The 20,568-nt window shown below is 35.3% G+C and overlaps 1 protein-coding gene across 5 annotated transcripts in view; it reads left to right on the top strand.

Annotated features, from left to right (window-relative positions):
• NR3C2 (nuclear receptor subfamily 3 group C member 2) overlaps positions 1-20,568 on the top strand; it is a 166,949-nt gene that overhangs the window by 120,390 nt on the left and 25,991 nt on the right. For all 5 annotated transcript variants that reach the window (XM_039355662.1, XM_039355664.1, XM_039355663.1 and 2 more), the window contains 3 exons: positions 727-843; positions 9,832-10,167; positions 11,807-11,951. In XM_039355662.1, the coding sequence (XP_039211596.1) occupies positions 727-843; positions 9,832-10,167; positions 11,807-11,951 (598 nt within the window). The remainder of the gene's footprint in view (positions 1-726; positions 844-9,831; positions 10,168-11,806; positions 11,952-20,568) is intronic.

Genomic DNA, 20,568 nt, shown 5'->3' with positions numbered 1-20,568 from the left:
GGCTCATTCCTATTCAGCCTATAAGTTGCATAATTAATGAGAGAGCATACAGACCTGGCTCAGTTCTTTGCTAACTTGGAGCCAATCTGGTTCACCATGTTCTTTCCATACTGTGGCTTCATGACCTGTATATATGTTTGCATAGGGACAATGAGATGCTCTTGGATTTCCATTTTAACAATCACATTTTACAGCTTGACATGGTTGATGCAGTTGAAGGCCTTGCTATACAGTCATGGATATACTTATTTCATGCATGCTTAAGCTTTACTTGGTCTTGACAGGATTTAATGTATAATTGGCTTTGCCATACAAAATCCTTTACACCTTTTCAGCCATCTTTATTTGTGATATTAACATGTGGTGATCTGAATGACCTTGAATTCATCAAAGTTTCTATTATAATAGATTTTTGAATTTTATAAAATTCCATCTGGAATATATTACGCAAGAAGTAAATAAGGTTTCACCCTTTCATTCTCTGATTTTAAATATGTGGATGTGGGTGTGATTAATGTATTTAGTTATTTATTGAGTGTGTGTTTTCAAAATTGTTATGAGCAGTTATTTTAAAATGTTCTGGCAGATTTAAAAATAATAAAAATTATAAAAGTTGGAAGAGGAGTTCTTTCAGGTTTAGAGCTATGAGTCTGTGTTGTGAACAGTTTATTTACCTGTATATGGTTAAAATAGAATTTATTATGTTCTGTCTTTTGTTTATTGCAGGGCAGCACAATTATTTATGTGCAGGACGGAATGACTGTATAATTGATAAAATTCGAAGAAAAAACTGTCCTGCTTGCAGATTACAGAAGTGTCTTCAAGCTGGAATGAATTTGGGAGGTAAGTAAACTATGAGTACTAGTACTTTCTAGTAGTTTTCTTTTTATTTGGCAAATATATGTTATACCTGATTCTTTTTAAATCAGTATCAGATGGATGAACTTGGAAGCTCTGTCCTGGATTCCTCTAGCAAGAAAGAGACATTCTATAAAACCTCATAAAATCTTATTGTCATTCTCATTTTTAAAAAATAAATAATAGTTCAGAATAAGAACGATGGGAGTTAGATGATGACTAAAATTTTAGTGGAATATCAGGCAGCTAATTGGACTAAAGTATTGGGATTGGTCATGTTTGAAGGATTTTTTTCTTGTTTTATTGTGGTAATGATGTTAAAACAGTTCAATAAAATTATCAGATTTAACCAGAGGAAAAACTGTGTTATCTGCCAGATATCCTGGTATGTTCCAGCCTAGAAAAAAATAATTATAATAAAAATATGGAAAAAGTATAATTTAATTGCCTAACTATATTGATAACATTTTAATTATATTATTTCATATTTATCATGTTAAATAAGTAGCATAATTTTTGGTCACATATCTTTTTAAAGGTGAACTGGATAATTAAGGTTTTGCCCATTAAAAAAGGTATGAAATTGGAGATTTTCAAGTGCAGAGTGTCCTCCTTTCTGCATCTTTTCTGTATGAGCAATTTGTATAAGGCAGTGATGGCGAACCTTTTAGAGACTGAGTGCCCAAACTGCAACCCAAAACCCACTTATGTATCATTGGGTGCTGAGTGGGTGTGGCCCATTGAGTGGGTGTGGCCAATTGGGTGGGCATAGTGGCGGTGGTAACAGCAGACTGGGTGGGACTAAAAAGTTCAATCAATCAATTCCAACATTGAGAGATCTTTTTTTTCCTCGCAAGTTGAAATTGATTGATTGCTTGAACCTTTTTTTTTTTGCACACGGCAGTGGAGGCCTAAAGCGAAAAGATTTTATAAAACCCAGCTGAAGGCCTAGGACTGTGCACGTGCCCACAGAGAGGGCTCTGCATGCCACCTGTGGCATGCGTGCCATAGGTTCGCCACCACAGGTCTAAGGCATCCTTCAGAAGAGGGAAGAAAGGAAAAAATGTATGCTGTTGATTAAAATGAAAGCAGCAATTGAATCTGGAAGTTTCATCAGATTGATGAAAGTTACATTGTAGCATTGCAATGAAAGATTTGTCCCTACCATGTGTCCGTGAGTGTATTGTATACAAAAGGCACCTTAGCAGGCATCTTAGCAATTTAACTTTGACAGATGGATGATGTCCTGATACATCTTTCCTTAGCTGCTTCAGACAAATATCCATGAAGATTAAAGAGGATTCTTGCAACACCTTTCTAACACATTTTATTAAAAGGTCTAACATTTGATAAACTGTGGCTGAGTTTACTAACAGCTCATGAAAGCTTATATCTTTTAATAAAATTTGCTAGCCAGAAAAGATCCTATTTCACTTCTGACTTTTGGCACTGTAGTTTGACATGGTTCTCCTCCTACATTACCATGAAAAGCAGCTACCCAAATTTATGTAAATACAGACTATAACCGAATTATGTAAAATAACACATATTGATTTCATGCGTCTCTTCAAAAAGTTGTATTTTTCTATTCTTGTGCTCTGATATTTCAGTGTAGCACATCACAGAAACAGACAGGCATCTCTTCATTTCTTTGGCAATTTAGATATCTTTTTTTCTTTTCATTTTGCCCCATAGAGTAGCTGATTTCCTCCCAAAATTTATACTACTTTCTCCTTGGCTTGTAATTCTACTAATGAATTTTCTAGAGTGCTTTTTGAGTCTGGCACAAAAACTATGATGAATTGTGCTACCATATCTATCTGCAGAATTCCAGATGATCATAAGGCTACAGTTGACAATAATTACCATTTTTATATCTCCTTGTGCCAAGTAATTGTAATCTATATTTTTGCAGCACAGAAATGATAATTATAGTATAAGTAGTTACTTATTGTAAAAGTTTCTTTAAAGTCAAAAAATATTTTGTGTGCAGTTCCTACAAAGTATACTTTATTATATATCACTCAGACATGAGAAGCTTAAACTATAGCTGGCTTAAATGGATAGAAGAATTATTGTTATTGTAGAATAGAAAAATAAAAAATAAAAGTTACTCTCCAGTAACAGAGGTGGAATCAAGGAGTGGAGCAAGAGTATCTTGAGGTTAGAATGAAAAATAGGGATTGGTTTCTAGGACTTGTAAAGTTCAGCCAAAGGGAACAGTTGGGTGTGGAAGCAATAAGAGAGCAAGTTGAAAAGAGAATGGACCATTCTTGGCTCTGGTTGAGACAAAATTGTTCGAACAAAGTTAGCAGGAGAGTTGGCTGACAATGCATAAGCTAGCTAGAGAACAGTGCTGGAAAATGAAAATGGGGTGAAGATGAATAATAAAAGATCTGTTTGTTTTGCTGAACTTGGGGTATGATTTTAAAATTCAGAAAGCTTGCTTAAATAATTTAAAAGTGTATTTCTGGACATATTGACACAGTATGCTAATACATAAATATAGTTTACATTTAGCAATTATTTATACATTTCATATGAATATGAGTCTGGTTAATCAGCTGATTTCATCGTATAGATTAATTGAATTATATTATATTATTCCAGAGTGAATGGATAATGATGCATACAAAGATCTACATTTATATTTTTCATTAAATAAAAAGAGCTTATACAATGTGAAAAGTGGCTCGCATACTGTATAGTAAAAGTGCATATTAATTTTTCAGATAAACTTAAGTTATGTTAGTAAATAACTAATAATTATAAAAGATATCTTTAACAGCAGCATCTCCCTATCCCAGTCCTTGGAAAGGAATCTATAGGTGAATAAAAATGCCAGATCCGATCTAAACATCTGGCTGATTGTGCCCTGAATCATAATAATGAAAAAAATATATCTTGGAATCATAAAGTTAGAAGGGGCCATTTAGGCCACTCAGTCTACACTGTGTGCATAATTCTTAGGCAAGTGAGTATTTTGACCATATCAACATTTTCACGCATATTGTCCACCTCCAAGCTGTATAAACTTGAATGTTTAGTGCAGTGGTTCTCAACCTATGGGTCGGGACCCCATTTGGGGCCGAACGACCATTTCACGGGGGTCGCCAAACAACGTAGTCCGCCATTTTTCCCCCTTTTCCTTAGATGTGCTACTCCCTTTTATTCTATTGGCTTTTGAAAGCCAATAGAAAAGACTCTCTTGAATAGAGTCTAATTCTATTGGCTTTCAAAAGCCAATAGGAATTGTCCAGGCTGTCTCTGCCCTGCTGAGCCCACCAAAAGTCCCATTCTGCAAACGGTGCTGCACCAGTTGAGTAGTCCTCGACTTACGACTGGTTGAGTAGTCCTCGACTTACGACCGGTTGGGGGTCGCGGCATTAAAAAGGTTGAGAATCACTGGTTTAGTGGATATAAGCATATCAGGTGATATGTATTTGTGTAATAAGGGAGGGTATGGCCTAAGGAGATCAATATCAATATGCAATAGGTGTGCATAATTATTAGGCAGCTTCTTTTCCTCAGGCAAAATGGGCCAAAAAAGAGATTTAACTGACTCTGAAAAGTCAAAAATTATAAAAAATCTTTCAGAAGGATGCAACACTCTTGAAGTACAAGGTGTTCAGTTCTCAGAGACATGGCCAAGGTAAGAAAGGCTGGCAGTAGGTTTGGGAGTTGATTTTGATTCATCTTCAACCCAAAAAGGTCCAACTAGTTCAACTTTAATAATAATAGCCCATATCAGTACCCCACCTCCTTGATGGTGTCGAAGTGGAGCTCTGTGCCTGTTACTGATCCAGCCACAGTTCCATCCATCTGGTCTGTCAAGAGTCACTTTCATCACATCCATAAAACCTTTGAAAAATCTATCTTTAGATATTTCTTGGCCCAGTCTTGCCATTTCAACTTATGTGTCTTGTTCAGTTGTGTCGGGTTTCAGCCTTTCTTACCTTGGCCATGTTTCTGAGCACTTTACACCTTGTACTTCTGGACACTCCAGGTAGGTTGCAGTTCTGGAATATGACAGCACTGGAGGATAATGGATTCCTGGTAGCTTCACATTTGATTTTTCTCAGATCTTTGACAGTTAATGTGCATCTTTTTTTTTCTCAACACATTTCTTGCAACCCTGTTGACTATTTGCAACAAACCTTTGATGGTTCTGTGATCACTCCCCAATATCTTAGCAATTACTCACTTGCCTAATAATTGTGCACACAGTGTACTTCACTGCTAAGTGCAGACATCCAAATTAAAGCTTCTACTTGAACACATCCACTGAAGGAGAGTCCATCACCTCCCTGGGTAATTGCTTACACTGTTGAACAGTTCTTACCATTAGGAACTTTCTTCTAACATTCAACAAGAAGTTCTTTTCCAAGAACTTAAATCCATTTTTCAGTGCTCTCTATTCTGGAACAAGATAAAACAGGCCTTGATCTTCTTTTATGTGACTCCCTTTCATGTATTTGAACAGTGCTATTATATCTACTCTCACTTATCTTTTCCTGAGGGAAAATACTCAGTCTCTTCGGTTCCTCTTCCTAGATCAGTTGTTGTTCCCTTATCATCTGATTGCTCTGTCCAATTTCTCTGAATCTTTCATAGAACATGGTGCTTGTTACCACTCATTGTGCCAATAAACTTTGATAAGGGGAAAATAAATTATTTCTCAAGATTTTGATATTATACAATTGCAGCCATGTTACATCAGTGGCTTAATTTGTGCCAAACCGTTATCGTAACAAACTATTGTGTAGCCATTTTGTTTAAAAATATTTTTTAAAGTATCATTACCATATGATATTTCCTATCCTGTAACTCTGTATTTGATATTTATTTCTTCAGTGAGGAATGTTGAACTTGTCATTCTTACATTTAGTCCATTTATTGAACCTATCAATTTTATTTCTTACTTCTTTGTTTCATTCAGTATTTGAAAATTTGAAAAGCATCCTTTTCACTTTTTCATCCAAGCCATTAATTAAATCATCCAGTATTGACCTTTAGGCCACTCTATTTGATACTTTTTTTTTTAATTTGATGAGAATCCATGGAGAAGGGCTTTTGAGCAAAATATGTATCCACTTAATTGTCATATTATATTCACAGTTAAGTAGCTTGTTAATCAATTTGTGATGGGGTACTTGATCAAATGTTTTATATATACTGTGTCTAAATAAATCCTATACTATATTATGAAATTTATCTGATTAACAGGCACCTCTTTTGTTCTACCAACTTGTATTCTTCCTTTCTGATTTGGTCTCCTTTCATTTCCTCTCTTTATCTTATTTCTGTGTAGCCACTTTGAATTCTTTTTTGTTCCTCCATTTGTTTTTTCCATTGATATTGTATGGAATTGTGGTTTTATTATTAGTTCTTTCTTGAGGAATACAACTGATCCTGAATTCTTTTCCTCATTAATTTTTTCTGCTGTGAGATCCTATTTAGCATGGCTCCAAATGTACTAAAAATTGCTTTTCTAAGTTCTAAGGGTTTGATTATGTCTTAGTTTCTCTTTGAATCGAAATCTTTAACATTGCATAGTCCAGTGATGGCGAACCTTTTAGAGACCGAGTGCCCAAACTGCAACCCAAAACCCACTTATGTATCGCCAGGTGCCGGGTGGGTGTGGCCCACTCGGCGGGTGCAGCTACAGTGGGCGTGGCAGATTGGGTGGGCGTGGCCACTGGATGGGTGTGGCTGCAGTAGTCATGGCAGACTGGAAGGGCATGGCCACCTCGATGTTGCTTATGGGGAGGGACACCTGTGGGAGCCGGGCAGGGCAGAGTTGGGGGAGATCCAGGGGATCTCTGGCAGGTGGGATGGTGGGCTCCCCAATGGCAGCTCCAGGCTGGCTGGCCTTAGGCCAGTGATGGCGAACTTTTAGAGACCATGTGTGCTGGGGTGATGGCGCGTGCCCACAGAGAGGGCTCCGCGTGCCGCCTCTGGCACGTGTGCCATAGGTTCGCCACCGCTGGTATAGTCCTATTACTTCCATTTCTTCTACTAAATCTTCTTTATGGTTTGTATCAAGTCCAGATAGCTGATCTTCTTGTGTCTTCCTCTACTGGACTGGAGAACTTGCTGGAAGGAGCATTCTTGATGAAGTTTTTCCTCTAGGAAATTTTGAGTTATTCAGTGTTTCTCATCACTAATAATGCCTTTTTAAAGATCTGTAGTTTCCTTTTGGAAAGCATTATTGGTATCATCTCCTTGGGCAGAAAATGAGAATAGACATGAACAACAATGTGGCTTTTATTTTGTTCCACTTATTTTAATCCGACATTGTCAAATCCATTTTTCAGGTTTTCTAAATATATTTTTAATATACAGTAGAAATCCTTTTCTCTTTCTATAATATTGCTTCGGGTTTTTTCGAACAAATAGTATGTTTCTATTGCTGTACTGCAGTCATCAAAAATTATTCTTAGATTCTATTATATCTATTAAATCATATTTGTAATTTTGCACAAAGAGTTCATGTTGTTTATTTTTTATTTACTACATTACTTATATACTGACACAGTTTATCCTCTAGTCATCATCAGGAAACTCAGCCATGATCCCAGAAAACAAATCTCTGCTCAGTACCATTTGCAATGCTTGTCATTTTCAGTATTTTTTTCTTTCACTTTCCTGTATTCTTCCATATATCTTTTTAAGTTTTTTCAAAGATTAGAGTGATATACTTTTAGCTGGTTTTTTTCTTCCTATATGTATTAATGGGAAAAGATAACTGTCAGTAGGCTTGATAAGTTTTGGAAATTGTCCTGTCACATCCTTATTCTTCACTCCTAGTTGTCAATGTACTTCATGAACTAATAAATATGATTTGAATACATTTGATCAATTTCCTCATAGAAATAAGTCATCAGTTACCGTGACTATTCTCTTTGTTTTTTATTAGGGTATACTCTCTTGTTCCTATTCTGGAAGTCTATTTTTATTTCCTTAAATACTTAGAACCTGCTTCTTATGCAAAAGTCAATAAACTGTTTCTGAGTTCCATTACTACCAAATATTATTCTGATCCACTAAATGTACTCTTGTGTTTCTCTTCCTTATAGAACAAGTTAACAATTTTTTATTGGGAAAGTTTCCTTTGGACTAATTAATCTTTATTCCTTTTCAGTAATGTGTGATTTCATTATTTACTTCAACTCTGATAACTGGTTTTGATGGCAATGTCTTTTGCATGATGTATTTAGTTGCATGCCTTTATATATCCATATCTATATCCATATCTATCTATATCATGTGTGTACATACACCCACATGATATAGATAGAAATGGATATGGATATAGATATATATTCACATATATATCTAGTATTCAGATATAATATGTATGTATGTATGTATGTATGTATGTATGTATGTTTAAAGAATTGAATGGAAATGGGCTGGTCACATAGCAAGAAGAATTGATGGCAGGTGGACCAAAGTAGTCATAGAATGGATCCCACTTGATAAAAAGCATCTATGGAAGAGACCTAAAACAAGATGGATTGATAACATCATCAAGTATTGCAGGCCCAATTGGCAAAAGAAAGCTCAGGACCATATAGCTTGAAAAGAAGCGGAAGACAGTTGTATATTCTATATTTATTCTATGAATATTATTGTAGGTTTCATGTTGGAATCTATAAAATAAGCAATGCAATAATAAGCACATAGCTCCATGATTTATCTATATTAAATCTAATTTCCTTGTTAATTCACCATTAAAGATTACAGCTAGCATGCGGTGCATAATCTCTGCTTAGATGTTGCTTGATTTAGAAATATTGACATGACATACTTATAGCAGCAATCCCCAACCTTTCAGGTACTGGTTTTGTGGACTCAGAGCAGGGGAGGATGGTTTCACGCACAAGCTAGATCCTGGGCATGTGAAGATGAAACTTTGCTTGTTTGCCTGCCACTTGTGTAGCTTGGTTCTTGACAAGTCACAGACTGATATGGGTCTGCGGCCTAGGGGTTCGGGACTCCTGATGTGTAGGCCAAGGTATATTACAGCTGGACAGAACCCATTTTAAATGACAACTCTGAAGATAATAAATATATAAATACATCAGTTGCCACTGTTTCTTTAAAAAAATATTTTATATGGCATCTGATGTATTTAAATAAAATTAATATAAACTCATGTTTATGGAGTTTATACCATAAAAATGGAATGTAGATAAGGAATTATAAAAATACTTACAATTTTTTATTTAAAAAATAATTTATAATATAATACCAAAAAGCATATTTATATCTGTGTTTCTAGATTTTTGTAATTGACTTTAGATAAAATAATCTATAATGCAGACTTGTTTGCCATTCAGGAAAAAAAAAGTTATGCAGTTGGTTTGGTCCACAGTAATATTTGCAGAATACATGCAATTTTGTTTAAAGGAAAAAAAATATTGGAAGTTCTTAGTTTGTGACCTAGGTAACTAATGATATTAGAAGATAATAAAGATTACTTATTTAAAGTATAATTTTGATAGCTGTTATTTGAGTTGCTGCACTTAACAATATTTCTGTTAATGATTTTAAAGGAATCATAAAGTGCAATTTCAAAACCAGTTGAGAAAAAACCTAGCTGAGAATACTGCAAAACAAAAGAGTGAGAAAATAAGTGATTCAGTTAATAAAGGGAAACTTAAATGGCTTATGATGTGGTGTGCATTTAAGAGAATAATCATGCTTTGCTGAATCCATATGAAATACATAATAAGATGTATTTGGGAAATAACATTATAACTTGCTTTCATCTCTATGCAATTTCCTGTTTCAGAATATATTTCTAAATACTCATCTTGCTATTTTCTGTTATTTCAATTATTGACCTGGTTTTTTCCCCAGGTACATTTGTGTGTTTTACATAGTAAAAACAAAAGATGGATAGTTTCTGGTGTTGTGTGATACAATTACATTCTTATCCCATTTTATGACTCATCTTTGCTACAGCCCGGAAGTCGAAAAAGTTGGGCAAGTTAAAAGGAATCCATGAAGAGCCACCACAGCAGCAGCAACAGCCACCACAAAGTCCAGAAGAAGGGATTACGTATATTGCTCCAGCAAAAGAACCTTCTGTGAACACAGCACTTGTTCCCCACTTATCTGCAGTTTCACCAGCACTTACTCCCTCACCTGCTATGGTTCTAGAAAATATTGAACCTGAAATTGTATATGCAGGATATGATAGCTCAAAACCAGACACAGCTGAACACCTGCTCTCCACTTTAAATCGTCTCGCTGGCAAGCAGATGATTCAGGTGGTGAAATGGGCAAAGATCCTCCCAGGTAATGAAATTTTTATTTTCAGTGTAGATATTCTGAGTTTAAGGTATGCTTTGCTCAAAAGATTGTGTTAGAACTCCTTTTGTATTAAGAAAATTCATCACTTGTCATTAGAAAACATTTGTACCGTTTTCTTTCATGTGGGTTGGGGCTTCAAATTCTCAGAATAGGCAATAAAAATATCTGGATAAAATAAAATAAAAATATTTATAAAGGATACATTAGTTTATGCTGCATAATATAGATGTATTTGTTGTTGTTGTTATTGTTAAAGTTAGACATATTTGCTTAGAACACATGAAAATATAGCAGTGTGAACATAACTTTCTGGGCCCTTCTTAGAATAAATCTTAAATAATAGTAATAATAATGATGATGATGATGATGATGATGTTGAAAGGGACCTTGAAGGTCATCTAGTCCAACCCCCCTGCTCAGGCAGGAAATACTATACCATTTCAGACAAATAATTGTCCAGTCTCTTCTTAAAAACTTCCAGTGTGGGAGCATTCACCAGTTCTGGAGGCAGGTTGTTCCACTGGTTAATTGTTCTAACTGTCAGGAAGTTTCTCCTTAGTTCTAGGTTGCTTCTCTCACCACCAGTTTTTAGACCGTCTCCTGAAATATAGCTCATAATATTACTAACCAGGGATCTGTTTTAGAGGCCAGAGTTTGCCAGGAAATCTGTGAAATTAGTGTACTAATCTGGTATAGTGACCTTGACACTAAGAAACTATGAGGTACCTTCTACATCTAGTTTTAGAATGTGAAGTAGCAGTGTGTATGAAATAAAAAATATGGTAGGGTTTTGTTTTTTCAAAAAAAAATATTGAATTCCTTACATTTTCTAAATTCTGCAAAATCCTTATGAGCCAGCTGAAGTGAGCAGAACTAAAACTCAGAATATTTTGCTTGTTACAGATTTTAGCTGGAACAAATTCAGAGAGGTCTTACACGGCAGAGTAGAGCAAGGCTACTACACCTTTCCACTTTCTTCCCTCCACATGGCCAATCCACCAGCCAGCCAGGTGATGTTCCCCAGCACCTTCCTTTCCCTCCCTCCCCTTATCCTCCACATGTTGCCAAGAATATTTTTGGCTTCAGTTATGGAATTTCCAGTCAGATGCAGACCATCTATCTTTCTCGCATTTTCTTTTTCTTATTCCAAGAACACTGCTGATAGCTTAGGGGAGTATGGAAAGGAAGACACTGAGAAGATCAAAAGAGGATGGATTTTAAATGTTGCAGATAAAGCCAAGGGCATCAACAATGGTTATGACTGGGTTCCAGCACCATATATCCAGCTGAGCAGCCTGTTCTCCCCATATCTTTTCAGCGCTTTCCTTTTTAACCTCTCCTTAGTTGTGCTCTATCACCAATCTGGCTGGCTTATTTCTGATCCTTCCCCAAATTGGTTGGCCTGAAACACAGGTTTTCAGTCCAGACACAGATCACTGCAAAATAATTGTTCCATGCATAGGAGGCTTCATGCAGGAAATGTTTTTCACATCAGTAAGGTAAAGTTTTAAAATTAGAGTTCATGGTTCCTAAGTGTACAAGTGTTTGTATATCTGGATGTTAAGGATAAGAAGTTCTTTTGCTACTAAAGATTTACTAATCCTTATTTTCTTTCTGTCTTCAGGATTTAGAAACTTGCCTCTTGAGGACCAAATTACTTTAATACAGTATTCTTGGATGTGTTTATCGTCATTTGCCTTGAGCTGGAGATCATACAGACATACAAACAGCCAATTTCTTTATTTTGCTCCTGACTTGGTCTTTAATGAGTAAGTTTTCCAATAAATACTTGTTTTTTTAAGGAAGTTTATAAAATAAAGCTCTGTTAAAATGTGATACATATAGAAATCCAAACCTTGAAGGAATACAAATACTGGGAAATGAGCATATGGAAACATCTTTCTCACATTTATTTATTTATTTATGAGACTTATATACCGCTTTAAGTGCAAGCACTCTCTAAGCGGTGTACACCAGTAAGCAATGTATATATATATATTTACATTGCCCCCAACAATCTGGGTCCTCATGTGTTTTTCTTGTCCTTATCTTTAATTTGCATCTGTCATTGTATGTGTTTCCAAAGCTTCAACATTTAATTGGCTTTGACAGATCACTAATACATAACTTAAAGAAAAAGTAGAATCCTTCTACCTATCTACTATTACATAATTTGAGATTTGCATTTTTTAAAAAGTCCATTAAGAGGAATTGCTCTTCTTAAGAATATACAGCAACTCAGTGTATATTCATTACAATTATAATTACTAATTTTGGAAGAAGCCTTTTTTTATACCTCACAGCAGTAATTGTAAGTGCCATTTATTTCATTGCTGTGGGCTCATTCCTTTTCGTAATAGAAACATAACTTGTACCACAAAAGCAAGGATTCAAGTTCAAAAACATTGCTGAAGCTCATGTAAAGGATGTGAGCTACCTTGATGAAATTGTTTATTCTGTTTTTTAATGGAAGAGCAGCAACAGGTGTCATATTTCAAATTACACTTGAAATTGTTTTTAGGCAGAAAACTACTTTTTCTGCCCCAAGAATGGAGAAAAAAGCAAACAAACTAAATTACTTGCAGAATATATTTAATAGTTCCTTAGATTCTGTCTATGAAAATTAAAGATCCCTAAATCTTACTTTAAGAGTTTCTGGTGCAGTCAAATCAATGTGACACTGGAAATCTGTTATATATTAATTGCACTGGATTGAGATGAATTTTGTTTTAATCAAATTTTACATTATGTTAAAATACATAGGTAATTTTTTCTTTCTACTTACTTAAAGCCTAATATAGCTGAACCTCCAAAGGCTGTGCCCTCTTAGTTGTTAATAAAGTATTTAAATAATTAGAAGATTATTGGAGCTAGGAATGATGTCTCAGTACCAGAAGTCCAGTTTGTTACTTTGTTTCACTATTTTATAAAATATATATTATCTAGATCAGCCTTTCTCAACTGAATTTCTGTGGAAATCTACAGTTCCCTGAGACATTACTAGATGTTCTGCAAACTATCACGATTGCAAAAAAAAGCATCATTTTTGAACTTTGCGTGCTTCATATTGCTAGCACTTGGATGGTGGGAATTTTAACATACTGTTGCTTACCTGTCAGACTATTGCTTTGCTGTTGTAAACATTGTAGGTTGGGACTAAACTATTGTAAAGTTTTCATATTTTCATATTTTATGCAAATATTTTATTTTTATGAGACTTGATTCCAAGAGTTCCTCTCGGGTAGTGGTTCCCAAACTCTTCACCTCATTGACCCCTTCATGAATTTTCAGATTGTCATTTATCCTAAAACAGTTATTATATGAAATTAATTTGATAAATACTACTTTAACAAATATCACTACAAACAACAACATTGATCCTTGGGGGGAGTTGATACTGACCACTTTGGGGAATTACGTTTGAAAAGTTAAGAATTGGAAAAAGGCTAATTTAAATAGTTGAATGTAGTCAATTGTCTCAAAGGTGCTTTTTCAAAAGGCAACTGTACTATTTTTTTATTTAAGGAAAAAGAAGATGTTTACAACAGATGATGGTTCTTGGATAAGAAGTGAAATGTATTTTTCTTCCTCAAATAAAAAACAGTCCAGTTGCCTTTGGGGAAAAAAATAATCTTTGAGACAACTATGATCTGGATGACTGAGAATCTCCATAAATCTAGTCAATTATTTTGAATAGCTATATGTAGTCTAACAAAATTTAAAAAAAATTTCAATTGTGTCAGGATAGAGGACATAGAAAAATGGATTTAAATTCCAGGAAAGTAAATACCAACCAAATGTTAGGAAAACCAGGGCTCATTTTCTATATCTGACATAACATGATCTCTAGAAGTACAAAAGAGCTTGATATTTAATTTCCTTTTTCAGTTAAATACTGAAATAGTCATAATAAATCTTGGAAATTACTTCTTTGATTAAAGTTGTTTGAATTTATACTGAAAAATATTTTAAAAAGGCTAAAGACTATCTAGAGGGCTAACATTTTGCAGTACTTACATGTTCAAAACTTGCTAGCTGCTATCCAAAGTTGATCTCTGATTACGTACTCTTTTTAGGATATTAAAAAAAGGGTGAGGTCTAACCCAAGAGAGCTAAGGGATCATTTTGGACTGGCCAGTGATGTGTCTGTGTTGAAGTGAGAACTAATTTTTAAGTGATTAAGATATTGGATTAAGACTGAAAAAACAAATTCAAATTCACAGTTTATATAAATATATAAATAATACATTTTAATGTGTAGCTGAACCTATGTTTAAAGAGAGATGTTGAAAAATTTAACTTCCTAGATGTTGTGGAAGTTTAACTTTCTAGATGTAGTGGGAATATTTATAACAATTTTCCATGTTGTCTGGGTCTATTGGATTTGTATTCAATATATGGAGTAGGCCTTTTTTTAGAGATTAGGCATAGATTGTTTTGAATTATGTAATTTGGAATATAAGAGCTGTTGGAATTATCTAATCCAACAGCCTTCCCAAAAAAGAAAAGTTCACCATTCCCCAAGGCAGACTATTCCGTTCTAAAACAACTTGTACCTTTTTTTTCCTTGGTATTCAGCTGAAATACATTGTGCTGTAATTTAAGATCAGTCTTTTTTTCCTGCGTTGTAGTATAACATTCTTTTGAAATACTTCAGTTATAGCCCTTTAAATATCGCATCTTCTCCAGACTAAAAATGCCCAACACTTACAAATGTTCCTCATATGATAATCCTTTGAGGTCCTTTATCAACTTTCTTGTTCCTCTGAATATATTCCATCTCATCAATGTTTTTTCTAAAATGAAATGCCCAGAACTCAGTGTAATATAGATGGGATTTGACCAATGGACATATCTTGATTTTTACATCTTATTTCTGTGGATTCAACCTAGAATTACAGTTGCTTTTTACCATTTACTTTACACTGTTGTCTGTTATTGACAAAAAGCCACTTGGGTCCTTTTTTTGTACGTATGGTCCCTGTTCTACATTCATGCTTTTGTTTTTTCATATCCAAATGTTAGACATCACATTTGTCCTTACCAAATTTAATAGTGACTGATTACTGCCTGTTGTTCCCACCCTTCAAAGTTTTTTCTGCCACATGATACTGCCTTCTACGATATTTTCCATTCCCCCCTCTCTTTGTGTCATCTGTAAATATGGTAATAATGTTTCCAATCCCTTATTCAGGTCATTGATAAATATGTTGAATAATATAAGACCTAGAACAGAACCTAGCAGCTCACCATTTGACACTTCCCTCCAACTTAACCTATAATTTGATCTATACTTTATATGCTTATTCAAACAATTTTGAATCAATTTAAAGTAGCTAAAACAGAGCCCTCTTCTCTAGTACAAGTGGTATTTCATTCATTCATTCATTCATTTCATTCATTCATTCATTCATCATTCATTCATTCATCAAATTTATATGACTGCCCATCTCATGAAAAAGTGATTCTGGGTAGTGTTACAATAAAATCATAAAAGGTTTAACAATTAAAAATACATAATTCAGGAAAAAAATAAAATGCTACATCCACTCCATTTCCCAGGCAATTAAACTGCTTATGAAGAAAGATCAAGGGGAGGGAGGGAGGGAGGGGGAGGGAGGGAGGGAGGGAGGGGGAGAGAGAGAGAGAGAGAGAGATCAGGTTGGTTTGGCATGATTTTTTTCCTGGTTCCTGCCAAGAAATGCATTCTTTTCTAAATGCTTGTCAACCAATTGTTTAATGATTTGTTTCTGAATTTTTCCCAGTGTCACTGTCAAGCTGACCTGGTTTATAATGTCTTCTTCTTTTTCTCTGAAGAGTAAAACAACAGTTACCTATCTCCAGTCATCTGGCCTGATTTGTTAAAGTTCATAGGAAGGGATTCTAATGACATCTGCAAATTCCTTTACAACTTTTGGATGTAATTGCTCTTGTTATGGAGATTTGAATTCACCCATAACAATTAGTGTTTACTAACCCTAATTTTATTTACTCTTCATTTTTCACTGCCTCTGTTTGTCAGTTGTTCTGATCAGTTACATTTGAATACATTTTGGGTGGTGGTGGGGGGGGGATGGAGAGGGACTAAAGCAAATTAAGTCTTGAAGACCTCTGCCTGCTCCCTCTCTATCTATTTACTATCCCACCATAGAGGAAGTGGGCCTCTTCCTTCCTTCACTTTTCTTTCTTTTACTATTGTCATAGCTGAAAAAGGGACATTTCTTGCTTGTAAGCCTATGCTGTCATTTCTTTTTTGAGACTATGGCAAATCTCAAGATAATGTGGTCAATTCTTCTTAAGCTTGCACTGCTTTCATTCTTTAATCACTCGTCCCCTATTAGTTATATCTAGTTCACCAGATCTCTCTTGTTCCGTTTTCTATGAAAAATAAAACAATCAGATTGCTAACAAATTTTTGAAGTTTGACTGCATTGATTTTTTGCCCTATAGCCATAGGTTTGTTATTTCTCCTTCTTTGTATTTTTATCAAATGCTTTCAACTGAATTTTCATTTTCCTTTGTTCCCCTTCCTTTTCTTTATTGGTTTACGTATTATTCTAGCCATGACGAAGGACTACGTTCCAAAGTAGAATTAAACATAGTAGGAAAATGGGCATTTCCCCAATTATTAAGTATCTAGCTGTAGATGTTACTAAAGAGCTGATCTCCATGAATACAAGATAGTTATCTGCAGTAGGGTGCAATTGTGTATGTGAAATTGGATAATGCAGATTTCTAGCTTATGTGGAAGTGTTCACTTACAGAGAAGAAGACTCATCACTGTTGAAAATCATATGACATTACACAGCATGATATATAGAGAAGGGCTACAGTGCCATCATTCAACCTGGATTGAGATCTGTACAAGAATTTATCACCTGAAATATTGTATTGTGTCAAACAAATACTCTCAGACTTAACTTGAAGGATTTTGCTTTTATTAGCATCTTAGAATCTAAAGGTTTATGTGTTTCATTATCACCCTGGGATAGTTGCAAATATAGTGCAAATAGAATAAATAGGCTTAACAGAAGTTTTCTAACATTTCACACTATCAAACTATATTTGTACTGCTTGGGCTCCCAAAATGTTCCTGATTTCAGTAAATTACCTATCAACATGTTCTACTGTGTCTACTAAGATTCTTTTAATTTGAGGAAAATTGATTTGCTGCAAAGTAAAGCATTAATCTAATTGATATTTTTTTACAACGCCCTTCAGCCCTCATAGATCTCAAAAGCATTACTGTAAAATGAAATGCTGGGAGCTTTAGCCCAGTGCTTTGCTTACCTTCTGGTATGTGAGTATTGTGTAATTATCCATACCCAAGAACTCCACATTTGTTTGCTACTTCCCCAAAATTGGATACTGCTACCCTAGTGTGTTGCTGCAGATATGTCAGGAAAATCATATGCAATATGTCAGCTAATACTGAGTTTATAGCTTTTGTAAGGTGACCAACTTTTTTACAATGAAAAGGAGGGCACAAATAAATTGAAGAAAAAAATATTGTAAATAAAAGAAACATTTTATTCATTGCAACAATAATACAGACAACTTGCATGTGCAAAGTTTGCCAGCCGGATGTTTTGGCGTGCTCAGCAGCAATTTCTATTGGCTTTCAAAAGCCAATAGGGGGAGTAGCACAGCTCATGCAAAAGTTGAAAAAAAAATCAAAAAAAGGTGCCGGAACACCATTCTGAGCGTTCTATGAGGGAAAAAAAAGCCCTGCAGATCAGTCTCCAAATATCAAAAAGGAGGACATGTAGGAGGACACTTTTTGAGGGAGGACAGAACTTACAAAAGGAGGACTGTCCTCCCTAAAGGAGGACGGTTGGTCACCTTAGCTTTTGCTATAAAAAAAGGAAGTTTGTTTCTGAACTAATATATTATTTTTTCTTCCTGATTTTAAAGTTGGAAACTTAAACTTAAAGAGTAGTAGTTACTTAGGTATACACACAGTGTCCCAGAAGAAAATGTTACCTCGGCTATGATCTTCTGGAAAACAATCAACTTGGTCCATTCAAGGCTACAGTAATAACAACACCAGTATTCATAATCAGCAATACCGCCCCTGCAGTGATAGAAAATGCTTCTGTAGGTTGAGCAAATGTGGTTCACAATTACATAGTCTTCATCATTAGGAACATGTATGCAATTATAAAAAGCTAAGAAAATGTTTCATTTTATATTTAAAAATTATTAGTTTCATTAGAAAAAATATATTCAAACTACTGTATAAGATAAAAATAGGTGTATCGTTTTCTACATTTGTTATGGGAGCTATATCAGTTATGTAAGTTGGCAGATTGTGTTATAATACAAAGTGCCTGTCTAGTCTCATTTGAAATCCTGCAAGGGCTGTGTAAAAGCATATAAAAGATCACATAGCTCTGCTATTAGATTCATATATAGATTCATATTTACTGATCTGTCATTCCCATTAATATAAAGTTAATATAGTGGGCAGATATGAAAAAGATGATAAGCAATGTCCATTGATGACTTCCTAGAGCAGAAATAAGGGTCCTACATTCAGTTTAAAGTGTTCCTTATCTTTCCAACTTATGCTCATTTCTTCAGATCTAGTGTGTTATTAATATTGTAGAAATATTACATCTCCACATATATAAAATTGTAATGTAAATGACATCATCCCTTCTGCTTTATGATAGGCCAGGGGTAGGCAACCTTGGCTCTTTTATGACTCGTGGACTTCAACTCCCAGAATTCCTGAGCCAGCAGGAATTCTGGGACTTGAAGTCCACGAGTCATAAAAGAGCCAAGGTTGCCTACCCCTGTGTTAGGCTATTCTTCTGTTCTCAGAAGGAGATTAATACTCAGTCAGTCAGCAGGCACAATTTATCTTATTCCTAATGTGAGTTTTATAGCATATATGTTGGTAAAGGTAAAAAGGTTTCTCCTCCCCAATCATGTCTGACTCTAGGGGCCAGGGATCATCTCTGGTTCTTAGCCGAGGAAGCCAGTGTTTTCTCAAGAAATTTCTGTGGTCATGTGGCCAGCATGACTATACACCAAAGTATGCGGAAAACTATTATCTTCCCACCAAAGTGGTACTTATTTGTGATGTCCACATCGGTTTCTGACTCGGAAGAGTCAGATGATGATGATGATGATGATCTGGAACTGTACCCATCAGACAGGGTCCCCAGGAGTACTTAGCTTGGGGATGGAGGAGGACGCAGTCCCAGGTCCACTATGCATTGGGGGTGCAATCAACTGGATGGACAGCTACCTGCTAGAAGAAAAAGGAGAGGCATGGTTGCCACTGGTTAACACTGATAATTAGTAACAGGCTGCCTCCAGTGAAAAACAGCTACCACCCCTACCTGATCCACAGACACGAAGAGCAAGGTCAGCAAGGATGCTTGTGAGGAAGCAGCCTTGTCCCTCCTAATCAGGAAAGGAGCAGTTGGCAAAGATAACCATTCATTTTCCTGATCATTATCTTCAGCTCCATGCTTCCTGTATTCTGATTTTGCACTGTGATCCTTGGGTTTGTTTTATGGCCTTTTCCTGGATCTGGACTTGGATTGAGACTTTCACTTGGATTTGGACTTGGATTTGCATATGGATTTAGACTTGCCCCTGTGAGCTTACTGGGCGTATTCATTTGCTTGAGAACTTATTGCTTAGACTTACTCACTCAACGGCTGGGGGAGGGGGGAATCTGTGACTTGGGGGATTTGGGGAGATATTGCTATAATAAGTAGAGTAGTGCAATAAACGTACTCTACTAGGACTTATTGCCATATGCGTGACTTGGATCATATCGCTATCTACTTACATTTGCATGCTTTTGAAGTGCGAGGAGGGCAGGAGCTGGGGCAAATAGCAGGACCTCACCCCATATGGCAACACTTGGGTCTCGAATCTGAGCTGTCAGATTTCCAGCTGACAAACTCAGCATCTTTAACCACTGAGCTATCACATTCACCATATGTTGTTACATTTTGTTTTCAAATGTAGCTGTATCTCTATGTAGCACTGTAGTTTATTCTGCTATATTTAATATTCTGGTTTTGCAAAACTCAGTCTAGTACATAATTGTCAATAAGTGAAATATTCAACTCTTCCTCAAGTAGATTTTTCTGCTATTGTAGAAATCATAATGATCAAAGAGAATGATCAAGAGAACATTTATGGCTGCTGAAGCATCTATATGGAATAAATGAATAGCGCAAGGTTGAATTTTATAGGTGGGATGAAATACATTTTCATTATGTAATACTGAAATAATGCTTTAAACTACTGTTGACAAATACTGGAAAGTAGGAGTTTTTTTAAACCATAAAAAAGTAAAAAGAGCACTATTTTTTTAAAAATACATGTTGTTTTAAAGGACTGTATGAATGAATATGGAGT

This window comes from Crotalus tigris, unplaced genomic scaffold, assembly GCF_016545835.1.
Source record: "Crotalus tigris isolate CLP2741 ecotype Arizona unplaced genomic scaffold, ASM1654583v1 scf7180000018716.860359, whole genome shotgun sequence".
Classification (NCBI taxonomy): domain Eukaryota; kingdom Metazoa; phylum Chordata; class Lepidosauria; order Squamata; family Viperidae; genus Crotalus; species Crotalus tigris.
Note: the sequence above shows the minus strand (reverse complement) of the source record. Positions and strands in the feature narration are given on the sequence as shown.